Source organism: Diaporthe citri (assembly GCF_014595645.1).
Source record: "Diaporthe citri strain NFHF-8-4 chromosome Unknown scaffold_5, whole genome shotgun sequence".
NCBI lineage: Eukaryota > Fungi > Ascomycota > Sordariomycetes > Diaporthales > Diaporthaceae > Diaporthe > Diaporthe citri.
The window spans coordinates 5,361,761-5,388,281 of NW_025064850.1; the positions used below are offsets into that span (position 1 = coordinate 5,361,761).

Genomic DNA, 26,521 nt, shown 5'->3' on the forward strand with positions numbered 1-26,521 from the left:
GACAACGCCTCGCCGGTTGAACTTTCTATGCCCTAGTACAAAGTCGTGAGGGCTATATGCCCGATGACATCAATATCGCCTGGATATGCTGGTATTTGGCACTCGCTCCATCGCCCCAGACGGCCCTTTTGAATCTTCTAAGGCCGGTGGGCCGCGTCCGAGTCCCCCCAGAACTAACACGCATAGACTACGTGTAGCAAGCTCGCTTTGCCTTCATAGGTTGCCGTTAATCTCTGCTGTAGTGTAGTCACACCTTTAGCGAGATGGCGCAATCACCTTCTTCCGAGACGAGTATAATGATGGGTGTTGACCGTGAGTAAGCGCCTTTGCGGTGAACGTCTTACTGCAGTGACCACAGCGCGGAAAGATCATCCAAATTAGTTATGGCGTATTGGACAGAGCGCGGCTTCCGCCGCCTTCCCCAAACATCTTGGCGTATTCAATCCAAGGACGTAAGTGTGTGGTGCTCCTGCTGTTGCTGCTGCTGCTGCTGCTGCTGCTTGTCGCCGCCCACCCAAAGCGACCTGCATCGCAGACACTGCACTTTTAAATGACCTGTCATAAACAGCCCGACGGTTCAAGCTCCGCCAGTACGCAGGTCTCCATCGGTACTTGCCCGGAATGACGAAAAGCGCACCCCCCCGGGCGGACAGATGTGATGAGTCCGCCCAAAACGGCTAAGATTAACAATACTCCAAATCACAACTTAAACCCTTCCTAAACCTCCCAATTAAATTCACTTTTCCTAGGCTACTAATTAAATTAAGAAAGGGATGATTAAGGCGCTGGGTTAAGCGTTAGCGAGTGGCCGATAGGCCTTGCCCAAGCACTACTTAAGTCCCAACCCGGTACTCTTTACCTTCCTTAAAAATGAGCAAGATATGTTTTTTGGAGGAGGAAAGAAATGAGCGGGGACGCTAGCTATTCTGGGCCGACTCATCACATCCGTCCGCCCGGGGGGTGCGCTTTTCGTCATGTCGGTACTTGCCAGCAGGTTAGTCACTCAACTCCACCAGTTACTCACGCAGCATCGCCTCGGCCAGAATTGTACAATGCTCCGGCTTTCAATCATGCCATGATCACCCCCTAAAAGATAAGAGACCTTCTTGGCACAGGAGATGCTGATCCATTGCCATTATGAACCCTCGTACATGCTGACCCGCCAGGTAATAGAGCGTATTCACCGTATTCAGGCAGCGGGGCGTATTCTGGGCCAGGGTAAGCTGACTTAGATGATATGATTATCACAGCTTCTTTGTGGGGGCAGAGGCGCCTAGATGGTGAAGGATGCTTACTAGAGATGCATTCGGGTGCCTCGGAGCCTTTCGACAAACACGATAACAGACAGCGTGAAGCGACTAAAAGAAGCCACTTATCGCGAGGCTTCCCAGTTATCGGGGAGGCTCCCCAGTCATATGGCCTCGCAGTGGATGACGGTGTTGCTTAGATAGTACCATGGTTCCGAAGAAAAATAAATTTACATAATTACATCAATTTTCCAGAGTTCACAGTCGGTATATATCTATCCGCTGGTCTCCAGGATACCGGCGCCTCAATAGCATGTTGAAGGTCACTCAACGCTCTGGGCACAGCTCATCCTCTACCACCACACGTGTGCCATCCTGCCCTATCACGGACGCTACTGGATAATAACCATTTCTTTACACGATACATACCTCAACATCAGGCAACTATGGCCCTAGATACTATCCCACCGAGTACACCAACATGGTCACCCGATAGCGGCCCAGTGAGGATTGCGACGCATAGTACTCCGGCACCTGTTGCAACCCAGTCGAGGGCGGTCACAATCCAGTCCGATACTCAGAAAAGCTTAGACCGTCGGGAGCTCGAACGTGATAGGCTCGTACGGAAATGTGCAGGGCGAAAGGTCCATGTGGTAAATCTGATGAGCCTGATGCCCGCGTGGCCGAAGGATATCCACTGCCAGGAAATTCTGGATGAGGTCAATCTAGAGATTGACGAATGGCTGAAGACGTAAGTGACTAGTGGTTTGAGACAGAAGTCCCTCCGTCCAGCTTATCGACTGCATTTATTGAGCTCCGCGACGCCTGGAAGAATGATTCAATAACATTCGGGTGAGCAGTGTGAATGTGGCAGAAGAAAAGAAGAAGAAGCATCGCACCAAGAGTAACTACACACTCTTGGCTAGTGTATTTTATCCCAGATGCGAAAAGGAGAAGCTGCTGGTGTTGTCCAAGTATGAGTACTGGGTGAGTCACAGACCTCAGTCAATTCTCCCATGCGCCTCTCCCATGCGGTTCAAGGCGTTAAGCTGACCAAGACGGACGCTCAGGTGTTCTGGTTCGACGACGAAATCGATACGGGCGGCGAACTCACAACCGATGCCGCTGGGACGCGCCGCATTTGTGACCTGACACACCAGTGTCTCGACGATTGTCTCAACCCCGATGCCGCGCAAGCCTGCTTCACCCCGCCGCCAAACTCTCCGGGCACGGTCGAAGTGTTTTACGAAGTGCTCGCGGCCTTGAGACGAGGGATGGGCCCAACGTCGCTTGAGCGCATGCGGATAGAGTTCCACGAGTACGTCGAGGGCGTCGCCCGCCAGCAGGCAGTGAGGCAGGACGAGCGCTTGCCCGACCCGTGGTAAGCATATTCTTCTCCTTTTACGGATCCCCGTCTCTCATGTTGTGGAATATCCCAGAATACAACACTTTAGGTTCCGTATCAGGTGACTAAAAGGTACGAAGGTACCATTTCGATATCCGCAGCGCAGACGTGGGCGTCATTCCCTCCATCACCCACAACGAGTATGCCATGGACTTCGAGCTGCCCGACTCCATTAGGTACCATGAAGCCATGGAGACAGTAGTCATGGAGTGTACGAGGCTGGCCATCCTGGTCAATGAAATCTTGAGTGTGCAGAAGGAATTTGTAGGTCGACAGCTTCACCATACACGTTGTACGCACTCCCGAATGTGCAGGTCTTCTAACTAGAATACAGCGCGTCGGTCAGCTGGAGAACATGGTCCTCTTGATCATGAACGCCGAGAACTCTTCTGCCCACGAGGCCATGTCTAAAATGGTCGGTCTGATCAAGAAGCATTACGCAGCGTGTGAGGATGCTGTGGCCCGTCTGCCCTGGACTGACGATGAGGTGACCAACGGGCATATCCGCGAGTACGTCGCTGGCTGCCGCCGCCTCGCAACGGGTACCGGGCATTGGGCGTACTTGTGCACACGGTACTTTGACAAAAGCCAGGTGGATGAGAAATGGGTCCTGACTTTGAATTTTTAATGTAAGGCATCTGCAGTGAGACGGCATAGGAATGTTTGCGGTAGATTAGTACATCTAGCGAGACGCCATTAGGTTGTCTACGTTAGGAATCATGTTTAAGTCAGGCATTCTGCTCGAAACGTTGTGCACATCTCCCTGCTCGGAGCTCGCCAGCTTGGCATCGATTGGTAAGCAAGTGAGCGATGTGACTTCTGTGGAACATGCCCGCCAGCCTCAAAGAAAAAAAAAAAAAAAAACAAGCTGACAGTCTCCAACCCCGCCGAATCCCATGCCATCAGTCCGGCTGCACCAGTAAAATGTTGACTCTTCTGCACCAGGAAGTCCCTGGTGGCGCGACGAGGTTCGAGGTGCTGCTTGTGCTATTCCCCGGCTTCAACACGCTGGACATGAACGGTCCATTCGACGTGCTCAGCAAATCGGGGACCAGCACATCATTCAACATCCAGGTCGCGTCAGAATCGAAGGACCGTTGTGGGATTACAAAGTCAACAGAAGGGGTCAAAGTCCAGGTAAAGATCCTCTAGCTGTTGCATGGCTCTCTCAAACGTAATTGGTGCTGCCAGACTAACAATTCCCCAGCATGACTTTCAACTCGATGATGTTCTCATAGCGTCTCTGCATCGCTACGATGTGCTCGTTGTACCGGGAGGATCTGTCGATGCTGTTTCCAAACAGGCCAGTCAATGTGATTCCGCCTTCATGCGACTCATAACTGCCTTTTCACAGCTGCCACAACGTCCCTCAAAGCGTCCTAGAGTCTTGCTGTAAGTTGGACACGATACTTCTTGCCGTAATAGTTGATAAACTGACGCAGTCAGGTCTATTTGCACTGGTGCTCTGTTCCTGGGGAGCCTCGGAATCTTTGACGGAAAATTCTGCACCACGCACTGGGCAGCTTACGATGATCTAAAGGAGAGGGTCAAGTCCGCTGCATCGGTGAGCGGTGGCCAGCCCGGCAGAGTGATCAAGGCCCGTTTTGTAGACTCGGGGCTGAACGACTCGGAGATACGTGTAATCAGCGCCGGTGGTATTTCCTGCGGGATTGACGCAAGCCTCTATCTTGTCAAGCTACTGCTCGGCGAGGAAGAGGCCATATCGACGGCGGAGCTCTTGGATTATGCGTATCGCAAGACAGAGGGTGTCATCATCGACGATGACTAGTAGAAGCCGTCTTGCCTAGGTGGGCTTAACGGAGGCCAACATCGGCTTACGACTGGGTATGAAGAGTAAAGCACAGGGGCTCCCGCATCACCACGTCTCTCCCTCCATTCCACGACCACGGTGGACGTCGACCAGAGACGAAGCGTCCCACTGTTGAGCCGTATAGTGATTTAATCCATACAAATACCTTTTGTGGCTCTGACTCTGGCCCTGTTCTGTTGCGGATCAAGGCACTTTGCGTAGAATCCCATTCTAAAGAACGCAGCCTCATTCAAACTGCAGTGACGTTGGATCTACGATCTAATATGTTTGAAACGTCACGGCTTGCAGCAACGAACTAAACATGCTGTGCTCCCCAAAAAGCTCACCTATCAGCTCGAGGATGGCAGGAATGGGGAAGAGCCATTGAGGATGGGGAAGGGCGAGTCCAAGTGACGATAAGCTGCAGCATGCCGCCCGGGATGCCGGAATGCGAGAATGGGGGCTGACAGGCGGTTTGAGGTGCAAGTGGCACGGGACCATGTAGTAGTTAGTACACTGAGAACCTTACTGGAAGGAGCAGATCGGGACATGGGCTTTGGGGCGAAGGTGAGGGGATGAAGCTGCCTATCAAGTCTCCCTTGCATCCGGCACTGCTTGGGGAGGCGAACCTTCAGGGGTGGGGAAACATCTACTACCTGACCTAAGTTCGACTTCAACGACATCTTAATGTTGAAGCGGTGTTTTGAAGTTCAACCAGACCTCATGGCGTTTCTGTTATGACAATATGGCACTTCTTACCCTTCCAACGGCACCATCGCAGACCTCAGCGGCACCAGCACCAACGCTGTCCCACGATGCACAGAAACTCGGGCCCCTCGTTGGGTCTGTTTACAACTCTTCGGAGATAGTATTTTATCTGAACGGACGACGGACAGTTCTCGCCAACCCAAACCCACAATGGACACTCCTCGACTACCTCCGGTCCCGACCGGGGCTGAGAGGGACCAAGCTCGGCTGTGGCGAGGGCGGATGTGGAGCCTGTACTGTGGTTGTGCAAGTCGGCGAGGAGTCTCCTAGAAGAAGGATCAAGCATATATCCATCAATGCATGCTTGTTCCCGCTGCTGGGATGCGAAGGAAAGCACATCATCACGGTCGAGGGCATTGGCTCGGTCGCGAGCCCTCATCCACTGCAAGAGAGGATGTCCAAGATGCACGGGAGCCAGTGTGGCTTCTGTACGCCAGGGATTGTGATGAGCCTGTATGCCTTGGTCAGGAATGCCTGGGACCCGGATGAGGGCGTGTTCAAGCTGAGTGAGAGAGACGTGGAGCTGGAGGGAGCACTGGATGGGAATTTGTGCCGATGCACCGGTTACAAGACGATATTAGAGGCGGCAAAGACATTTGTCACCCAAGATCTCAAGGGAAGGGTTGCTGATAACAAGGAAGATGACCTCAAAGTCGACACTGAGGAAGACATGAGCTCACTGGCAGTCAGTCAAGTTTCAGCATCACTGCCCTCCTGTGGTCGACCAGGTGGATGTTGCAGAGACAACCCAGCGAGTTCTTGTGGCAGCAGTACTCCCAAAGACCGATCATTATCTTCAGAAAGTCTCGAGAAGGTCAACAGTCACTCCTCAGAGAATGAATCGGCGGACGAGAGTGCACCGTCCCTCGGCACTTCCGTCTCGAGCCAAGACAACCTCAAAGCCAACTCCGTGCTAGAACTCGGCGGCACGGTGACCACCGAGCCACACCACTACGAGTTCCAGCCATATGAGCCTGGGACAGACCTCATTTTCCCACCTTCGCTATGGAAGCACGAACGGAAACCCATCTGCTATGGGGACAGCTCAATGCTCTGGTTCAGACCAACGACGCTCGCCCAACTGCTAGAGATCAAGTCCGCCTACCCACCTGCAAAACTTGTCAGCGGGGCCAGTGAGGTAGTGATCGAGCAGCGATTCAAGCTCGTCGACTACCCCGTCGCGGTTTACGTCGGAGACATAGAAGAGCTCCGGAGCTCGGCTCTGGTCCCGAGCGATGCTTCAGAAACAGAGTGGCAGAGCTTGAATGACGTAGTGCTACCTGCCAACGTGCCCTTGACCGAGGTTGAACGACTCTGCAAAGAGGTGCGGACGCAGGTCGGCAGGCGAGGACAAGTGCTGGATGCATTGCGCAAACAGCTACGGTACTTCGGGGGCAGACAGATCCGGAATGTTGCGACGCTGGCTGGCAATATCGCCACTGCAAGCCCCATATCGGATGCACTCCCTGTCCTGATGGCCTCAGGAGCCAGCGTCACGATCAGGAGACTTGACAAGGACACTGGAGGTGTACTTGAGGAAGAAGTGGCCCTGTCGCAATTTGTGAAAGGGTACCGACGGACGACTTTGACAGAAGAGATGCAGGACGGAGTTCTCACTGCTGTTCGGATCCCTTTGCCGCCTCTGGGCGGCGATGGCAAGGAGACTATCAAAGCCTATAAGCAAGCCAAACGCAAGGAGGATGACATCGCTATCGTGACCGCATGCTTTCGTGTGCGGCTGGATGACACGGGGCTTGTGGAGGATGCGGTATTCTCCTATGGGGGAATGGCACCAACGACGAGACTGGCTCCGAAAACACAAATTTTGTTGAAAGGGCTTCTCTGGCCCGACCACTCGACACTCGAAAAGGCTGTCGATTCGCTACAGAAAGAATTGTGGCTGCCCTTCGACGTCCCGGGAGGGATGGCTCAATATAGGACCACACTGGCCTGTTCGCTATTCCTGCGTTTCTGGCACGAGTCTCTGAGGGATGTCGGAATCTCAATGGAATCAGCAGCGGATGTGTCTGAGCTCGAACACGGCCTTTCTTTCGGCATTCGAGACATGCCAGCCCTTCCTGCTGACGCTGGCACGAGTAATGCATCCACGATGGGGAGGCCCGTCCCACACCTGTCATCCCTTGCCCAGACCACTGGCCAGGCCGAGTACGTTGATGATATTCCACCACAGTCCGAGGAGCTGTTCTGTGGGCTGGTCCTCTCAACTCGCTCACATGCTCGGATCGTGTCTGTCGACTGGTCTGCCGCGCTAGAGTCGCCGGGTGTGGTAGGCCACTTGGACCATCACACGCTCTCTTCACCTGACCTCAACATGTGGGGAAGTCTCAAACACGATGAGCCGTTCTTTGCAACAGACACCGTAGACAGCCACGGCCAGGTTATCGGGGTGGTACTTGCAGATACGCAACTCGGAGCCAGAGCAGCTGCGAGGAGGGTGAAGATCGAGTATGAGGACCTGCCTGCTTTGATCACCATTGACCACGCGGTCCAGGCTGGAAGCTTCTTTGCGTACGGAAAAGAGCTGCGCAAGGGCGAATCGGCCTTGAAACAGGATCTTAGCGGGCCGTTTGCGGCATGCGAGCGTATATTTGAGGGAACGACGAGGCTCGGTGGACAGGAACAGTTCTATCTGGAAACGAATGCCGCGCTTGCCATCCCGAAGAGTGAAGATGGGCAGATGGACGTCTGGTCAAGTACTCAGAACACGTAAGTCGCGCGCCCCGTCTATTTCTTTTCACCCATTCTCTGACACTTGAAACAGTATGGAGACACAGACATTTGTCTCTCAGATTCTCACGGTGCCGAACCACAAGATCAACGTCCGGGTCAAGCGTCTGGGTGGTGGATTCGGTGGCAAAGAATCGCGACCCGTGCCTCTCGCCTGTTACTGCGCCCTCGCGGCAGCCAAGCACAACCGTCCCGTGCGCATCATGCTCACTCGCGAGGAGGACATGGCGACGACGGGCCAGCGCCACCCGTTCAAGGCGACGTGGCGAATCGGCGTCACCAATGAAGGCAAGCTGATGGTCCTTGAGGCCGACCTGTACAACAATGCTGGCTTCAGCGTAGACATGTCCACGGCCGTCATGGATCGAGCTCTCACACATGTCGACAACTGTTATGAGATTCCGGATGTGTGGGTTCGTGGGCATGTTTGCAAGACGCATACTCACAGCAACACTGCGTTTCGTGGGTTTGGCGGACCGCAGGGTATGTTCATCACGGAGAGCATAATATCTGCCGTAGCCGAGGGAGTCAACATTCCTGTCGATGAGATCCGTCGCAGGAACCTCTATGTCGAAGGGCAACGGACACCCTTCTTGCAGCATATCAACGAGGACTGGCATGTACCCACTATGCTTGAGCAAGTCCGCCGCAATGCACAGTTCGACGCCCGGAAGAAGGCCATAGATGCATACAACAGCGATCCCAGAAATCGCTGGAGGAAGAAAGGGATAGCAATGATTCCCACCAAATTCGGACTCTCGTTTGCCACGGCGTTGCATCTCAACCAGGCCGCCGCATACGTGCAGATCTACACGGACGGGACGGTACTTCTCTCACACGGAGGCACAGAAATGGGACAGGGCTTGTACACAAAGATGTGCCAGGTAGCATCGGCGGAGCTCGGAGTGCCACTCCGGGATGTGTACACAAACGACAGCTCAACATACTCCATCGCCAACGCGTCGCCGACGGCGGCAAGCTCGGGGAGCGACCTGAACGGCATGGCGGTCAAGGCGGCCTGCGAGAAGCTAAGTGAGAGGCTGAAGCCCTACCGTCGGGAGTTGGGGGAGCATGCCTCCATGAAGGAGCTTGCGATGGCGGCATATCGTGACCGTGTAAGCTTGATAGCGAGCGGGTTCTGGAGTAAGCGGTGTCGCCTTTCCAAAATTTCCGGAGGCTACCATACTGACGAACTGAGCAGAAATGCCGAGGATCGGATATGTCTGGAACGAATTTGAGAACCTGGACCCGAAGCCCATGTACTACTACTGGACGCAGGGTGTCGCAGTAACCGAAGTCGAGTTGGATGTCTTGACCGGTGACCACCACGTACTGAGGACAGATATCATGATGGTAAGGCCAATCCACTCTGTGGCTTCTCTTGAAGGTGATCCTGACCAGAGACGTAGGACGTCGGAAACTCAATCAATCCCGCCCTCGACTATGGTCAAATCGAAGGAGCATTCATCCAGGGCCAAGGTCTCTTCACACTGGAAGAATCCCTCTGGAATTCCAAGACAGGCTGCTTGTCGACAACTGGCCCAGGGACGTACAAGATCCCAGGGTTCGGCGATATTCCTCGTGAGTTCAACGTAAGCATGTTGAAGCATGATACCGAGGGCAACCCGATCAGCTGGAAGCACCTGCGGTCGATCGCGAGCAGCAAGGGGGTCGGCGAACCGCCCTTGTTCCTAGGCTCGACGGTGTTCTTTGCCTTGAGGGAGGCCGTCAGGGCCGCGAGGAAGCAGAACGGGCTTGGTGACAGTGGCTTGGTGTTGGACAGCCCGGCGACTGCAGAGGCGCTGAGATGTGCGGTTGGGGACCAGCTGAGCAGGAAATGTGTTGTTGACAAGGTAAAGGAGCAGAGGCCATTCTTTGTAAGGGCATCTTAAGATTTAGTAACTTGCATCAAACCGCGGCCCGTTTCGGACATAAAGTGCAAGACGCGTTCTGGTCTGAAGACAGCAGAATGATGAAATCTTGTATCGTGAGTCCTGGAGAACACGACCTTGCATTGGTCAGTAGATAATTATGACATGGGAAATCAGAGCCGGAATTTCGTAACTCACTACCCAAGCGTGTTATTCCGCATCCACATAGATCTATCTGCCATCGTCGGTCGTCACTTGTCTCCACCCCCACAAGTGATTGCGCGGGGAAGCCTCGGGGGTCTCCACGGCTACAATGAGTCTTACCCCAAGGCAGTAATCCGAGCTCGCCGTCGGCATATGGGACCTGTGGTACTCTGTGGGGAATATGGTAGACGTGTGTGCGGGGGAGCAGTGTCTTCCCCATAAACCCCAAGTAGAGGCAGTGGGCTGGTGGCCGGGGGCGACTGCGAGATTCGGACAGAGCTCGTCCGATGGTGTAGATACCTGGAGGCTTTCGGATCGATAAATGGTTGGTGCTTGATGGATATAAGCTTTGACCTGCCGCCTTGGGTGTCACTGTCACTCTGGTAGACAAGACCAGTGCCGCCATCACCATCACCACCACCACCACCACTACCGCGCTCGACGCGAAACGCCTGCCAAGATGAATCCCAACGGTACTTCAACCGAGGAGCCGCTCCCAGACAAGGAAGGGCTGGAAACAGCAAAGCCAGGAAAAGCCTCCCAAGACACTGCACGGGTCGCACACCTCGAGCACTTCGAAAATGAAGATGCATCGCAGCACAAGGCCAGGACGACGCGGCTCTTGCGCAAGATCGACCTGCACCTCCTCCCCTTCCTGATCGTCATGTACCTGCTCAACATCCTGGACCGCTCAAACCTCGCTCAGGCGCGGCAGGGCTCACTGGAGGCGGATCTGGGCATGAAGGGGACGGACTTCAACCTCGCCACGTCCATCTTCTTCGTGGGGTATTTGCTCATGCAGCTGCCGTCCAACATGCTCATCACGCGCGTGCAGCCGCGGGTGTACCTGAGCACTGCCATGGTCCTGTGGGGGGTGGTCAGCACCTGCAACGCCGCAGCGCATTCGTTCGGCGCTCTGATCGCCATCAGGTTCTTCCTGGGTTTCGTCGAGGCGCCGTTCTTCCCCGGTGCCATCTTCCTGATGAGCTCTTGGTATACGCGAGCGGAGCTGGTGCAGCGCATAGCTTGGTTCTACTCTGGCAATGCTCTTGCCAACATGTTTGGTGGCCTACTCGCGGCTGGTATCCTAGGGAACCTGGATGGAGATCTGGGATTGGCAAGCTGGAGATGGCTGTTTATCATCGTGAGTTTGAGTCCCCATGGCATGCGAGATGAGGCGGAGAACTGACTGGAGTTCCTGTTCGTAGGAGGGGGTAATCACTATCGGCATAGCAATTGCGTCCGGCTTCTTTCTTCCCAACTACCCAGCCACAACACCCTGGCTGACCGACGAAGAGAAGCACTTTGCAGCTTGGCGCCTCCTGGCCGACATCAACGAGGAGGACGAGCGGCATGCGACGTCAACCATGACCGGGCTGAAACTGGCGCTGGCAGACTACCGGCTGTACCTGTTTGTGCTTCTGCAACACGTCAGCCTGCTCAGCCAGACCTTCCAATACTTCTTCCCTTCCATCGTCGGAACGCTGGGATACGGAAGCATCGAAACGCTTTGGCTGACGGCTCCAGTCTGGGTAAGCACTCTCTGGCTTGGAACATGGTGGCCTGTACTTTGTAACTGACAGAGCTTGCAAGTTCGCGACCTTCCTCGTCTCCGTCTTCGTGACTTGGACATCATCCCAGACAAAGGACCGATCGATCCACATCGTCTGCCTGATGCTTGTTGCAGCAGTCGGAAACGCTATCGCAACAGGCACAACCAACATCGGAGCCCGCTTCTTCGCCATGTTCCTAATGCCGATGGGCGCCGTTTCCGCCTGTAAGTCCATCCGGAACAAGCCATAACCTCCGTAGGCAGAAGCCGTAATGAGATCTGACATATCACAATGTGTGAACAGACCAGATCATTGTGTCCTGGGTAGCCAACTCGTTCCCGCGGCCCCTGGTCAAGCGCTCCATCTCGATCGCCATCGCAAATATGATCGGCAATACGGCCTCCATTTACGGCTCATATATGTACCCGGCTACAGCCGCCCCACGATACATACCAGGAGGCACAGCAAACACTGTCATCTGTCTCATGGTCGCGCTCCTGGCGCTGGTTTTGCGGTTTGTGCACGTGAAAGAGAACAGGGAACTGGAGAAATTGGAAGAGCGGGAGCTTGCAGGTGGCGGCCGGGCCGGGGATGGCGGCAGTGGGGACAGGAGGACGACTGGCTTCAGATATGTATATTGAAGAGTGTAAAAAGGAGTCGCATCTGCACCAGATATGCTCGCTGAACAATATACTTGGGGTGCATCTTGTTGAGTTCTCGGTCTGTGCAAGTGCTGGTGATAGTCTATGCGCAGCTTGCGTGCATTGCGCATGCGCTTCCGTCTGCGTGGCCGGACTCGGATCTCCTACGCGTCGATGGCTGGCTGCATCGAAGCATCGTTCAGCCAAGGCGAACGTGGTTTCTTTTTCTCGCCCCTACTTGGGGAAAACCAAGGCGATTACGCCTCGGCTCAGTCCCGATGCTTCCAAGCGAGAGCGCCTGCAATCACCCATGCGTGCTGCTGCAGCTCCGATGCGTCTGCAGGGCGGTAGCAGGGGCCCGAACCCAGCGGCCGGAGACGCCCTCTTTCGCCAGCTTGCGCAGTCGTGTAACCAGCAAGACGGCTGCGGTTCCCCTCCGCGTTCTTGGGCGAAGAGAGCATGTGATACGTCTGATATGGCTTTGGCAAGATTCGACTTCGCGAAATTCCAGCTGTGTTGCCCAGCCGAAGGTTGCAGACATGAGCTTACCGGTGAGGACGTGCATGCAAAAGCAATGTGCACCGGCCGATGACGGTTTCTCTCAAACAATCAAGTCGCCAAACTTCCACACCTCGAGCATACTGGACAAGATCTAGGCCAGAAAAAATAAGAATGCAGTGAGACCCATTGGCGACGACGATTCTGGAGGATGCCCTCATCGTCTCAGCACCCCTGTGGCCGTTAGCCTGGTGTTGCTTTTGCTCCCATCGATCGCTCACCCTTCTGCTCTCGAGTTTTCAGCCTCTTCCTAGAAGAACGATGTTTCAACGCGTTCTTTTATGGGCCGTCCGTCTCCTTTCTCGCCTCCGACTTGTAGCCCGTGTCAGAGCCAGACTGGGAGCATGCTCAACTTCGAAATGCATCCCGGAGCGCGCATTGCTATTCCCGAGCGAAGCGGCCCTTTACCGCCGCTGCATCTTCACCCTTCTGAGCCTCTTCACGATGTATGTCCTTCAAATAGTCTTCCAGCTGTGGTGACGGAGCCAAGAACGCTCAGGGGGTTTTCTTGGACACACCTCCCACAGCACATACAGCAACGGATTCTGTCGTATGCTATCCTCCCAGGCGGCCCCAGCACCCCCCTCATCATTGGAAACGCAGATCACAGCACCCATCTTGGAGAGGTTGCAGTGCCACTCTTACTTGCCCTTGGCTCATGGCCAGCCTACTGCAATGGCGTGCGCATCTTGTACCGCGCCGTGCACATGGATCTCTGTGCACATCGTCGCAGCTCAATGGACTTCCTAACCTCACACCGCGCCCTCCGTCCCAGGAGCATGGTGGTGAATTTGCGCATGACCATCGACATCAAGAAGAGCTTGCCCCTCTTCGACACGGGCCATACGATTAGGCAATCAAAAGGGAAGCTGATCAAGATGAATGTTCCCACTGCGCTGCGGTGTATGAAAGTAAACGGGCGGCTGTCTGAGGTCGAATTCCTCATCGACAACTCGGCAGCCACGGATGGGGTGGAGCAGGACGTGCCGAATGATCACCTCCCTATGGCGGAGATCCAACTTGTCAGCCGGAGTGGTCTATCACTTATTGACTATGACGCGGCCCATTCGAGTCCTCGGGTACGTCCCGACATCCAACAGGCGGTGACTGTTATCGCGCCAGCATTTCTTGCCTGTCGGGCATGGCAATCGGGCTTCCTCCCGTTGTTCGAAAACGGCACGTTCGAAAAGGGCACATCCCTGGGCTTAATGCGAAATAGACACCGTTCCGACCAGAAGCAAATCGCCGGGGAGGACAGTGGAGAGATAATTTCTCGCGTTGATGGGGATAGCCTCATGCGGTACTGGCTTGGTGGCACGATCGTGGAGTTGCTCGACGAAACGGTACAACCCTCGTCTTGGATCGATCCCTTTACGCTCTCTGCTCAACGAGGCGATGACCTTAAAGATATTGCGTCCAGCATAGCAAGCCATCGAAGTGAGCATCTGCTCCATAAGACTGTGATGGTTGACTCGATCGAGGACGAGAACGGCGTGGCAGAGTCATCTGCCAAGGCTACTAACAGCTCATTTGAATCTGCCTGGAAGACTGAGGAGACCGGACACAAAGAACCGCAGAGTGTGATGAATCTGCAAAGGCGGCTGGAAGACGCTCGCCTGGTGTGCAGTACCGGTCATGATGCTCCTGGCCCGTCCAAAGGCTACAATGCACCTTCCAATGACGGGAGCCTGAGCGACGAAATCGAAATGCGCACCCTTCATCAGAGGTTTGGTATCAGTTCGAAGGCTCGCGAAAACATGGCTTCAATCTCTCCAAGTTACTCCGAGTCTCCCACCCGTTCGGAGCTGATCGGTGGAATCGCATCACCGAGCTCGAACTCAGAGCTCGAAGGATGCTGGATGGTTTCACGGAGGTCAGTCTCGTTGGGTGAAGACTACCACGTCGACTCAAGTGCCGCATGTTCGACAGCGGACAGCTCTGGGCAAGGCCAGGGGGAAGAAGAGGCCCAGGAACCACCAATGCTACATGTCCGAACACCGTACGAAGGACTTTCAGCGGAGAAGCATGATGTCTACACGGATGTCGTGGTTGAAGGTGTGCCAGCCAAGTTGAGCAAGTCCCTAGAGACAACAAAGGACCAGCTCAGTAGATCATTCGTACTGGACAGAGTGGAATCTGAAGTTAAATTTGGAAATTGCGGTACGTTCCTTCCCGTCGGTGAAAATGCCGAGTTGCGCACTTGGGCCAAAAAAGCGGCTAAAAAGGCGAGGAAGGAGTCGAAAAAGAGGAAGCGAGAAGCCAGGACCAAAGCAGGGTGTGAGGATGTCGGCACCGGCCAGAGCATCGGTAATGTCTCTCAGGCGCCAGGACAAGTCGTCCCTACAAATGAGCTCAAACTCCCCATGCCCAAGTCTGGCCTCGCCTTGCAAGAATCGAAGCTCCGGAGCACGAAGGCAAGGCACCCATGCTCTGCTTCCACTGAGATGGCCCGCGGCCAGGCAGAAAAGTCCGCTGCCCCAGTCACGCCGAAGACTCGGCCCTCCAAGAAGCGCAAGGGTCAGCCATCACAAGACGAGTCGGCTGTGAGGCCTCAAAGTTCGAACCACGGTCGCACCCGCGCGCGCAAAGTCAAGGACAAGCAGCTGGAATTGCTGGGGAGGCTGGAGGCCGAGGCGTGGGAGAGGGAGCGGACGCTTGTGAGATAATTGCGCGATGCCTCACTCGGTATTCATTTGCTCCTCGCGATCATTTGGAGGCTTTGCTATGTTAAAATGTGTCTCGGCGGGGTCAGCAATGGAAGCCCTCGTGCGTACAAAAACATGGTCTGTTTGCACTTAAAAGCCAACACGATGACAGGCGCCGTCTGTCGTATTCAGCCCAGGTATGGCGAGGTGGGGCGCTTTTGGCGCTTCGCTCGCGGTTGATTTATGGATATTGTATTTGCACTTTTCTATCGCTGCTGGCAGAGGCATGCTCGTGCACGATTTAGGCGAGCCGAGAGACCTATCGGCCGACGCCTCCCCTCATTTTCGAAGATGTTCACAGGGGATGCCAAAGACACGCATCGATGAATGTCCTTGCAGTTGTGTGGCGGGGTGGCGATGCTCAAAATGCCGTGGAGCCGATTAGTGACACATTGGGTAATCTTATCGCGAAGATTCGTCCTTCTCTTCCCCTGCTTCCTCGCCGTTCTCCTGGAACAGTGTTTCTTGTGCTGTTACTCGTCAGTAACATACCTTTGTCGCGGTCATGTAGAAAGGTGCACTTACCACTCCAAAGTTCAGAGTACACACCACCCTGGTCCACCAGTTCCCGGTGCGTGCCGCTTTCCGCGACTGTCCCACCTTGTAACACAATAATCAAGTCGGCATCATATATTGTCCTCAGCCGATGTGCCACAAATACACTGGTACGGTTCTTTTCCTTCAGGATGGAGTTGATGTTCTGCATCAAGCCCTGCTCTGTGTGCGTGTCGAGGGCGCTGGTAGCCTCGTCGAAGAAGAGCAGAGGTGGGTCCTTCAGAAGCAACCGCGATACCGCAAGACGCTGCTTCTCGCCTCCTGAGATCATCAGACCGCGCTCGCCAACCTTGGTGCTGTAACCATCCTTCAAGGACTCAATGGTGTCATGGATCCGAGCTCGCTTAGCGGCAGCGATGACACGCTCCTCCGGCGCGTTAATGTCACCGTAGCGGATGTTGTGCTCGATCGTGTCATTGAAGAGCGGAGTGTCTTGCGGGACAACCCCGATAGATCGGCGCAAGCTGTCAAGTTGGACCTGTCGGATGTCCTGATCGTCTATCAGAACGCGGCCTTCCTGCGCGTCGTAGTATCGGAACAGTAGTCTCAGCAGGGTCGACTTTCCACAACCCGAAGGTCCGACTATGGCGACCTTCTTCCCGGCGGGAATCACGAGGTTGAGGTTGCGAAGGATAGGTCTGTCCGCATGGTAGCCGAACGTGACATTCTCGAAGCGGATTTCACCGCCCTTGGGCAGTGCCAGTGGGCGCGCATTATGCGGCTCAGTAATAGTGACATTGACCTTTTGAAGATTGAAGAGAGTCTCCATATCCAAGAGACTCTGCCTCAGCTCCCGGTACACTGACCCAAGAAAGTTGAGTGGGACTGAAAGCTGGAACACAAGCTGGTTGATCATGACTAGGTCACCCACTGTCAGGCTGCCTGTAGCTATGCCATTGGCGCCCAGGTACATCATAGTTGTCAGGGCGGTAGAGAAGATGATGTTCTGTCCCGAGTTGAGAAAAGCAAGAGACGTGGCGACCTTGATCGACGACTTCTCGTACTGCTGTAGTGCCTTGTCATACCGTGCAATCTCGAACTTTTCGTTGTTGAAATACTTGACGGCCTCGTAGTTGATGAGTGAGTCGACAGCCACCGTAGATGCCTTGTTGTCTGCTGCATTGGTCTGCCTTCGGAACTTAGTCCTCCAAGCAGTTGTCCAGATTGTGAAGGCACTGTATGTCGCCATGGTGATCGCCGTGATGGCCGCAAAAGAACCGCCGTACTGGTATGTCAGGATGCCGCACACCATTGTGATCTCCAGAGCTGTGGGGATAACGTGGAAGACCATGCTGGTCAGCAGGAAGCTGATACCCTTCGTTCCACGGTCGATGGCCCTCGTCAAACCACCAGTCTGCTTGGATAGATGAAAGCTCAAGTCCAGCCGCAACAAGTGGTCGAAGACATCACACGCCACCTTTCGAATGGCTTTCTGCGCGACTGACGCGAAGACAGCGTTCCGCAGCTCCTGGAAGACGGTGGCCCCTATCCTCGTCGCGCCATATGCGAAGATCATGGTGCTCGCAACCGTGACGACGGTGCCGCCCGTGGAAGCGACGTCAATGTTCATCGCGTCTACAATGCTCTTGAAATAAAATGGCACCTGGACGTTCAGAACTTTGGCACCTACGAGCAGAGACACGGCCAGCCCGACCCGCAGCTTGGTCCCAAAACTATCCTTCGGCCAGAGGTAATGGGACATCTCTTTGATGATGGCCCAGTCTGCCTTGCGTTGTTCTTGGACCGACTTTTCTATTGGTGCTAGCGGGTCGACCGATGGGTTCGGTGGAGAGGGCGCCTTGGTGGCTTTGACTTCGCCATTCTTCGCAGGCTGGTTCGTAGATTTGCTGGTGGAAGCAGAAGGGGAGGTTGAGGTAGAAGCAGAGGTTGCTTTGTTCGGATGGATAGGATTCTGAGGAGACTCCCGTTGAGGGCTTGTCGACGAAAACGCTCGTATACTTGAGGTACTTGAGGTCGGTGGCAGCAGGTGCATGCGCAATTGGTAATGATGGTGGGCGCGCGAGTAGCAAAGCGCCGAGTGGCCTCCCCGCGGGAGTAGGATGGATCGTAATATCATAGTGGTGGTGTTGTTTCTGCCGTGGCCAGCTCTGCTCCCATCTCTCCAGCACCGTTGACCAGCGTCCCTAGAGCTCCATACTAGGCAATGGCGGGATTGGCGATGCGTTGTTGGCTATGCGGCTGGAAATGCGCGGTTTAGTCGCGAGTGGAAGGCTGAGGGAATGACGGGCCAGATGACGACGATGTCGCAATGGAGCTCGAGCTCGAGCTTCGGCGGGTCAGCATAGAGGGGCACACCTGCAGGCTGCAGCTCTGGATCTCGCTCTTGCAGCCTTCAGGGGTGAGCCACAGACACCTAACCCTGAGACGGTGTAACAAGAAGGATTGAAGGCAAATATCTAAGTAGCTATCCAGATGCACTTCTGTTTCATTGGGATGTACCTCGGTAATAAGCATTGTTTTTTTTTTTTTTTTCGTGGTTAGCATCGTCAAATCCCTGAGTAAAACTGCCAGGAAATCAGGGGAATCATGTCATCTGCCAAGTATGCTCGTTGGATTCCATTTTATGCACTGCAGTGTGGTTTCATCAAGCTACAGTGTTTTCTTGCACTGGGCCTGCTTCTCGAGGCTAGCTACTCTAACATCCTGCCTCACCTCACATGGCGAGCCTCCTTTTCTTTTGTCCTCGTTTGGAATTCGGTTGAAGGCTGCTCGAGAAAGCTGCGTCGTACTCCTCCACTACAGAAGGAAGCACACGGTCGAGCCATGTTCGATGAGCTTGCAGTGTATCCGAAGCATTTCGGTCCACCCGAGGCTTGATCCCGCCTCCGACAGTCTTCCTCCCCTCGTCCGCGTTATCCAAAGCAGTGCTCACGCCCAAGAGCGTCTGAGCCAGGCCGATGAAGACCTCTTCAAGCCCAAACTCAGGAATCTCTGCGTCCTGTACCCCATGGACTGCGAGCTGTGTGGCAGCATACACGATGTAGTAAAAGCTCAGCTTGCTGAGCTCCGTCATGTCCCGGCCTCGCCATCCAAGATTCTGCCACTCGGGGCCGACTCGATTGGGAACGTACCTAATCTCGATAGAGGAGTCTCCGAAGAACAAGGCCTTATCAACACCCTGCTCAGACGTCAGCTGCTGCACAAGATTTTCTGCCCACAGCTTGGTGCACTCAGGCTTGTCATAGGTTTCCTGCTGCCACTCGGTCATCACATGGAAGTAGGCCGTCTTGCAGCCCTTCTCCATATGGACGAGTCCAAACATTGGGACCTCCTCATCTGGTGTGCTGTCGTCCTGCCACGGAAAGTGAACGGGGATGAGAAGATGGTCAAAGATCTGGCCATATTGCCTCCACGACTGGAAGAACCCGAGCACACCAACTTTCCACATCTGATCTCCGTATTTCTGGCCGAGCCCGTAACGGATTGGAGTCAATTCGCCATTCTCTGAGCGGATTCTCTTCTCCGAGATGTTGAATGGTATGAGGCACCATCCTGGCAAGGGTGGCCAGAAAATGTATTCAAATGAATGACGCTGTTGGTTGAAGGTAAGTTCGCCTTCCAGGTTGACCATGCCATCGTAAGCAGCCTGCAGCTCCATGGCAGTCTCTTTTGCCTGCACATCCCGACGCCTACCTTTCCCAGGTTGAGACCAAGGCTTCCAGAACCTTGGGCGAACTACTTCCAGCCTTCCGTTGGCTGGGTTGCTGGGTTCTTGATCATCAAGATCAAGTCTTCTCTTGCGCGACATCGATGGCAACAATGGTGGAGATACCTGTAGGTACGTATTGTTGGGGGTCGAACAATTAAGGTCACGAAACAATTAGTAAACTCACAAGCAGAAAGGCGTCTTCACTAGGCTGAAATATCATTATGCAGGAAACATTCCTTGAGGCACTTCACGCGCCTACTGAGACGCCCTGATTCTATATACTGTCTTGGTTTCTATTGAGAATAATTAGGCATCGTCCTTAAAGCGAGACCTGCTTTGTTTGGTTATGAAAGACCAAGGAATACAATCCATTGCTGTGTTGAAAATAGAGCCGCTCCATTATCCAGAATTCAAATATAGCATTGTGTAGAGACAAAGACAGTAATGGAGGTCAACAGAACCACTTCTCCATCTAACTGCGCACTGAAGGCCGTTATACTCTCAAATCTATCACGGCCAACATTCCGCGACGGGCCGGCAGATCAAAGTGTGCGCAACCACTGTATTACGACTTTGGATCCATGTCAATATTCTCTTGATACTGGATACGCACTGCGACAGGCGATGGGTTTCCATGCCACTAAGACCATCCATAGGTGCCGCCGTCTGCTCGAGCTTTGATTCTGAATCCTGCGCAATTGCTGTATTCTACATCGTCTATGAAGGCCTTGGCTAACAGCCTATGGTGAGAAGCACCCAAGCAGCAAAAGCTGAGTGCGCGTCCTCCCACTGACATTGAACAGCCTTGCCCGTTCATGGCCTGTATGACGAAAATCCACCAAGGTGGTTCGACCCAACCTCAGCATAACAAGCACGCTCTCACTTCGGTTTCTTCCCACCCTCATAAGGATCAATAAACAGACCCGCCTCAACCGGCGCAGACAAAAGCTGATCCCTCTGAATCTCCTGAATAAGCTCACTACCATACTCGTCGATCCCGAGATCAACAAATCCACTCTCCGGCGCCCACTTCCGAGCACACACGAAGAACGAGTGCCCGTTAACACCAGCATCGGCAAGGATACGAAGCAAGCACCGCCCCGCGTCCTCTGCTGTGGCAAACTCGACCCCAACCCCCGCCCACGTTCCGGAACGCCTCCTCGGAGGGGATGTTGGTCCGCACGTACCACGGCGAGATGACATTCACCCGGCTGCCGTAGTAGTGCGCGGTGCGCCGCAGAGAGTGCATGATCCCCCTCGCCGCCCACTTGGACGCAGAGTACTGCGGGCCCCGCGGGCAGTCGAGGAAGGCGGCCCCCGAGCCGATGAGCACGAGGCACGTGTCCTGCTGCGCCGGCGTGGGCTCCGTGCCGTTCTGCTTCACGAAGTAGTGGAAGGCGAGCTTGGCAGTGTACAGGGTACCCGTGATGTTCACGTCTGTGATGCTGAGGTCGGGCTTTGTGGGCTCCTGGTCGTCTCCTGGTGGGCGTCAGTGGGGGCGTCTTCTTTCCGAAGCATACATGCATGGTTGCGGTGCTTGATAATTACCAGAGTAGGAGAACACCTCGTCGGCGCGAGCGATTCCCGCCTTGGCTACGACGTATGATATCCGACCGTCGTCAGAAAAGCTGGCTGCGGTGCGGAACATCTCCAGCTGGTCCTCCCACTCCGTGGTGTCGCATTTGACAAACTTTGTCCTGAGTCCACCGTCAGCTTTGACCTGACTTGCTAGCAAGCACACGAAAATGTCTTGGAATCTCGTACCCGGCCAGCTTTGCCTCCAGACTCTTGCCCTTTTCGACGTTGACATCGCCTATGATCACTTTACAGCTGCGAACACCTCAGCTTCACAAGTTCGCTCGGCAGCCTTGAAGAGAGTGGACCACCCACCCAGCAGAGTGAAGCGCCCGGACATATGCCTCGCCAATCCCATTTGCTCCTTGACCACGATCAGCATGTGAGAGCATAACAGATCTGACCAAGGAAAGGGTATCCTACCTCCTGTTACGATGGCCAACTTGCCCCGGACATTGCTGGCGTCAAAACCACCGCGCAGTCGACGGGGCCATTGTGCTTGTAGACTGGCATGGTAAAACGATTGGAACGAAGCGAAGGTTCTGAAGTGTCAGGCTTTAAGCACGGGAGAATGTTTAAGCACATTCACGTTCAACCACCACCTTTATATTGGAGCAGTGCGTGACTCTTGTAGATCGATATCGGCCTTAGGTGTCAAGTCTGACATCGTCTGCGTGCATGGAGCCGCACACGCTTCTTTACCCTCTTTGGCGTTGTGTGGTTGCGCCATATGCTTCTTGGCGAGATCCGCTGTCAGGTTTCCACCAAACCTGGTCCTGACCACAGCGCTCAGGGCAGCAGACACACGAGCCTCACTAATTGACGGCAGGCCCGGCTCAAAGACGGAAGGGACATTTTTATCTCAAAAGCAAAGTGTTCATTCTAAATTTGATAGACTGCCAGATGCTGTGTAGTCACAGACAACTCTTCCAGCAAATTTTGTGTTTGTGCAAAAGACCCAGACGACAGGGGAAAGCATGGCACTCCGGACTTTACTGGTAACTCCTTCGCAATCGGCACATCTTCTCGCCTCATAACTCCAAATGTTCCCACTTCTGCGACAGATGTATTACATACCCGTGCAAAGCCTGAACAGCAAGGTCAAAATATGATACCATAGAATTTTCCGATGTTCGTCACCGCTCATTCTGCCTCGGCACAAATTCAGCCCAAGCAACTGTCGCTGTTGGCCCTCACGTACCGCGCTTGGTCGTCTTCGGAGTGCGAAGTGCACCGGTATCGCTAGCCATGACTCTCTCGGCAAGAATCATCGAACTGCTCTGCTTCGCAAGGTCCTCCGGGTATCCCTTGAAGCATTTCTGGACGTGAGGAGCCACGATTCGGGCCGGGTAAGGCTTCTCGTTTCTCGTGTCCAACAGTTTGACAAGGCCCTCTTCCGCAGCAAAGCTGGAAAAGATCCCCTGACCAAGAGCTGTGTTGACTCTCTTTCGACAATGAGCCTGAATGAGCGACCACAGCTTCATGAAGGCGGGACTACCTTTTTCGAGCTCCTGGGCACACACCGGGATCTTTTTTCTTCTTTTCCGACAGGTCGATTTCAACCTCGGCGGCCTGACTGAGGATCATCGTGGTCCAAGTCGACGGCTGAGTGCCAACATCACAGGCCTCATGGTCACAGTGGTGGTCGTCATCCTCTCCGGCGTTGGAGTGCTTAACCCGCAGAAGAGGGAAAGCTTCCTTCCACATCTCTGAGCAGGCAGAATCCAATGCGGCCCAGTCGAATCCAATATCCGCAAGGTCCACAGCAAGGTACATCTGAGTGAGCTCTAGAATGTCCTTCAATGTCCAGCTGTGCAGCCGACTAGTCCAAGTTGCCACAAACGCCTTCGCTTCATCCTGGCTCATGTCAAGCATGCGAGCCAGGCGCGACAGTACGTCAGGGGTATGCATCGTTCGAATCATTTCCATGAAGTTGTCCTGCGCAATTGCATGATGGACATCGCAGCAGTGCATTCGAGACGAGATGAACCCGCCCAAGACACTGTTGTCCTTCAAGGGTCGCCACTTCCTGTAATTAATCCAGAACCGCGAGCTACAACATTGTACGTGGCCCAAGTCTCTGTAAGAGTAGTCATTGGAGGACTTGCCCAATGCCAAAAGCCATTTCCGAGCTGTCCATTCGACGTTCTTCGGCCGTCCTCCGAAGAACACGTGTTTTTCATCTTGCTGGTAGAGCAAGAATTCCATGTCGGGCCAGGGGAGGGAATCTGGGAAAGCCGATCGACCAGCCGCATAAATGTACATCATGGTCCAGATATCCCGGTTGTCGTGGGTGTTCTGGTACAGCGCACTCCTGTTTCGGGAACCTTTAGTGGATGGGACGGGTGGGTGCGGATTGTGAGCCGCCAATGATGGATGAACAAGGGACGACTTACACCTGGCGCGATCGGTAAAGGTCATACTTGATCAGACCGCAGTGCAGTGGATTCATCCTGATTTTCTCAGAAGAATGTGGAGCAAAAGGCATTGGGCCTTGCTCCACATCGATCATCCAGTCGAGAGCACGCCTGACGTCTTTTTCGTACCAGTCGTAGCCGCACCTCAGGCAGTCATCGCACGTACATGGCCCGCCCTCGTCATCGACCTTGACAGCCTTCGGGAGTTTTTTCTTTGCCGGCCGCTTTTTCGCTATTCCTTTCTTCCTAGGGCCTTCCAAGGACCTGACCTTCTCTAGCATGCTTATAGGCTTGCTTGCAAGGGACGGTTTGCGCTTAACAAGACGCTCCTTCGAGAAGTCCTCATCCAAGGTTTCCTCGGCAAGGGGAATGTGACGACAGCCTGTCTGGTGATGCCAGTGAGTCAGAGGTGTGTGAGCATGCTTCAAGGTATGTTGAGAAGCGTCCTGCCAGGGTAAGAATGGACACTCGTAGAGGACATCTTCCATGTCGAGCAGCAACCTCATGGCAAACACTGTCCAGATTGGGACCTCCCCACACTGCAGGGCCTTCTTCACGCCTCTGGTAATGTCATCCTCGTATGGCAGTCGCTGATCTACGATCGATCTGACCCAGGAGATTTTCAAAATCAATCGTCTGACCTCTTCATTTGAAAACAACCTCTTGCTGACTTTGTAGGTAGGATCGTCTCTCAGGAAGTAGCACCAGGACTTGAGAGTCGAATAGGTATTGTAGAGGGTCAGCTCATTCAGACGGCTCGGTACCAGGACAAACCCGTCAAGCGGAGAATCGAAAAGCCGTCTGTTCTGCTGCTTCGTGCCAACAAGCAGGGCGGGAAAGGTAGAGACCGGATACTTGTCCTCAGGAAATCTCGCTGGTCGGTTCACCTGCAGGCCCAGTTCGATCTCTGATCGGCGGATGAGATCGATGGCCATGCGCGTTCCGAAAGTGGCCATGATAAGGTGGCTCTCGTCGCCTTTGAAATCTTTCCAGTAGCGCCTCACCTCTTCCCGGACCTTCTGTTGCTCCTGAAGAAAGGACTGTATAGCAAACCAGAACTCTTCCTCCACCTGATCCTCGTCAGGGATTATTGTCGTAGGCGGTGCCGTGTAGGATCTCTTGGATTTCTTTCCTTTCGTGGGAATGCCAGTGAGTTTGGAGCTTTCAGCGTCTGCATCATCCAGGTCATCGTTGTCTTCGTCACCCCCAGCGTCGATGTACACTGCAGCAAAGCGATTGGACGAGACGTCAATTTTGTGCTCCGCAACTGCTGTCCGAGCCTTTGGTATGTCCCGCTTTCGAATTGGCTTCAGGGTCCTAGACTCAGGCTTGGAAGAGTCGGCTGCGGCGAGGAGAATATCCCACGCGGTCATCAAGATGTTGGTGAAATCTGTTGGGGTGTCAGCCTTGTGATGATTTGATTCTTTTCTTCGTGCGCCTAGTTAGAATTGGGCCATACAGGCATGTTTCACGTTGCTTGTCCACTGGCCCTCTGTGTTCTCCTCATACCAAGCAGTACAATCCTTCCGAGAAATTATGGCTCGACGGAACGCTTGATGAATGGATGGATGTAGGGTGAACCGGGCTTGTTTGACATCGGCAACAATCTGCTGGGCCACTACGGGGGAACAGATGTTAGCAATCAAGATAATCTGCCAGTGTTCCCTGAATGGAAGCATCTGTCTACACAAGGAATGCGCAAGATGATACTTTCTTGGGGGCGGTAACCATTCCCAACTCTGCATGAATGCTGCGAGTTTGCTGAAGGGAAAAGGACACACGAAGACAGGGACTGGAACGGACGAAGGAACTCACTGGGGATAAAGTCTGAGGTTCGAATGGTTGTTCCATCCTGACCATCAAACTTGTAGCCATGCTTGACGGCGGTTGTCTTGAGCCAGCTGGCAATCGTCTCGGTGTCTGCCTTGTACTGTTTGTAGGCGCAAAGCAGACCAACGCTGAACGGTGCTGGAGTCGGTGCTGGAGCCATCCTGCATGTGAGGCATGAAAGGACCCTCAAGCACAAGCAGCAGGCTACGCGCCTTTATGAGTTTTTTGATGGTGTCTCCGTCTCTGGGAAGGGAATTCGACGAGTTGTTTTGTCAACGAAGGAGAGAGGAAATTCAGTGTGAAACGCGTGGCTGTTGGAAGTCACAACCAGCAAACGCGTCACAAAAAAAAGTGGCAGTAACAGACAAAGAAAGTCCATGGTACCTGAGTACCTTACATGTGCATATGGTCTGTGCTTAGCCTTCTCAGGCGCCTTCAAACGGAAGGAGGAGGAGGAGACATGGAGTTCAGCTGCGAGAGGGCGCACCCAAGAGATGCAGCTTGGGCCTCACAGTCTTGTTGCACTCAGAAATCATTCTGGGCTATCAGAAATCTTTGATACATCTCATGAGGCCACCAGTTCCGATACACAAAAACGAAAACAACCCGCGGTAAACGGTTGGAGCATTTGCTCTGCCACTTCTGCTAGGGAGGCTACTTGGAGCAGGTTCCAGCCTCCACTAATCGTCACAGCTGCACTTTCCCATACTGCTCACACACAATTTGGAGTGAGCCAAAGAGGTACACCATCATTATTGATTCCCCAGGACAGACACGCCCCGGCGCACTGACAAATTAAAAGTGTTTTTCCCTTACCATAACAGCTAAGGCGACAGTCTATTTATAATCAAGACGCCAGAGATGGCATGAAGTTGGGCTCGGAACTCGGAGCAAGGATGGCCGTCGGGGTCGGGGTCGGAAAACGGCGGACGACAGACACCCATGATGCAGTCGGCTCGATTAT

The 26,521-nt window shown here is 54.0% G+C and overlaps 5 protein-coding genes across 5 annotated transcripts; 4 read left to right on the forward strand and 1 right to left on the reverse strand.

Annotated features, from left to right (window-relative positions):
* Positions 1–1,918: 1,918 nt before the first annotated feature.
* INS49_012008 (uncharacterized protein) lies at positions 1,919–4,441 on the forward strand (the record flags this gene model as incomplete). The annotated part of the gene is made up of 7 exons (XM_043172715.1): positions 1,919–1,998; positions 2,189–2,234; positions 2,318–2,628; positions 2,754–2,916; positions 2,987–3,225; positions 4,007–4,044; positions 4,176–4,441. 7 exons carry the CDS (start codon positions 1,919–1,921, stop codon positions 4,439–4,441), a joined length of 1,143 nt encoding a protein of 380 aa, XP_043024460.1.
* Positions 4,442–5,624: 1,183 nt separating this feature from the next.
* Positions 5,625–9,870, forward strand: INS49_012009 (uncharacterized protein; the record flags this gene model as incomplete). The annotated part of the gene is made up of 6 exons (XM_043172716.1): positions 5,625–5,949; positions 6,031–7,957; positions 8,013–8,391; positions 8,461–9,121; positions 9,180–9,331; positions 9,388–9,870. 6 exons carry the CDS (start codon positions 5,625–5,627, stop codon positions 9,868–9,870), a joined length of 3,927 nt encoding a protein of 1,308 aa, XP_043024461.1.
* A 643-nt stretch (positions 9,871–10,513) lies between these two features.
* On the forward strand, positions 10,514–12,247 carry INS49_012010 (uncharacterized protein; the record flags this gene model as incomplete). The annotated part of the gene is made up of 4 exons (XM_043172717.1): positions 10,514–11,197; positions 11,262–11,585; positions 11,647–11,830; positions 11,910–12,247. 4 exons carry the CDS (start codon positions 10,514–10,516, stop codon positions 12,245–12,247), a joined length of 1,530 nt encoding a protein of 509 aa, XP_043024462.1.
* A 1,295-nt stretch (positions 12,248–13,542) lies between these two features.
* On the forward strand, positions 13,543–15,471 carry INS49_012011 (uncharacterized protein; the record flags this gene model as incomplete). Its single annotated transcript, XM_043172718.1, has 1 exon — positions 13,543–15,471. One exon carries the CDS (start codon positions 13,543–13,545, stop codon positions 15,469–15,471), a length of 1,929 nt encoding a protein of 642 aa, XP_043024463.1.
* A 441-nt stretch (positions 15,472–15,912) lies between these two features.
* Positions 15,913–25,717, reverse strand: INS49_012012 (uncharacterized protein; the record flags this gene model as incomplete). The annotated part of the gene is made up of 13 exons (XM_043172719.1): positions 15,913–15,980; positions 16,036–17,896; positions 18,311–18,352; positions 18,917–19,699; positions 20,859–21,214; positions 21,284–21,432; positions 21,500–21,565; positions 22,003–22,060; positions 22,512–22,717; positions 22,809–23,624; positions 23,707–25,117; positions 25,187–25,345; positions 25,543–25,717. The coding sequence occupies 13 exons, from the start codon at positions 25,715–25,717 to the stop codon at positions 15,913–15,915; spliced, it is 6,150 nt and encodes a 2,049-aa protein (XP_043024464.1).
* Positions 25,718–26,521: the final 804 nt, after the last annotated feature.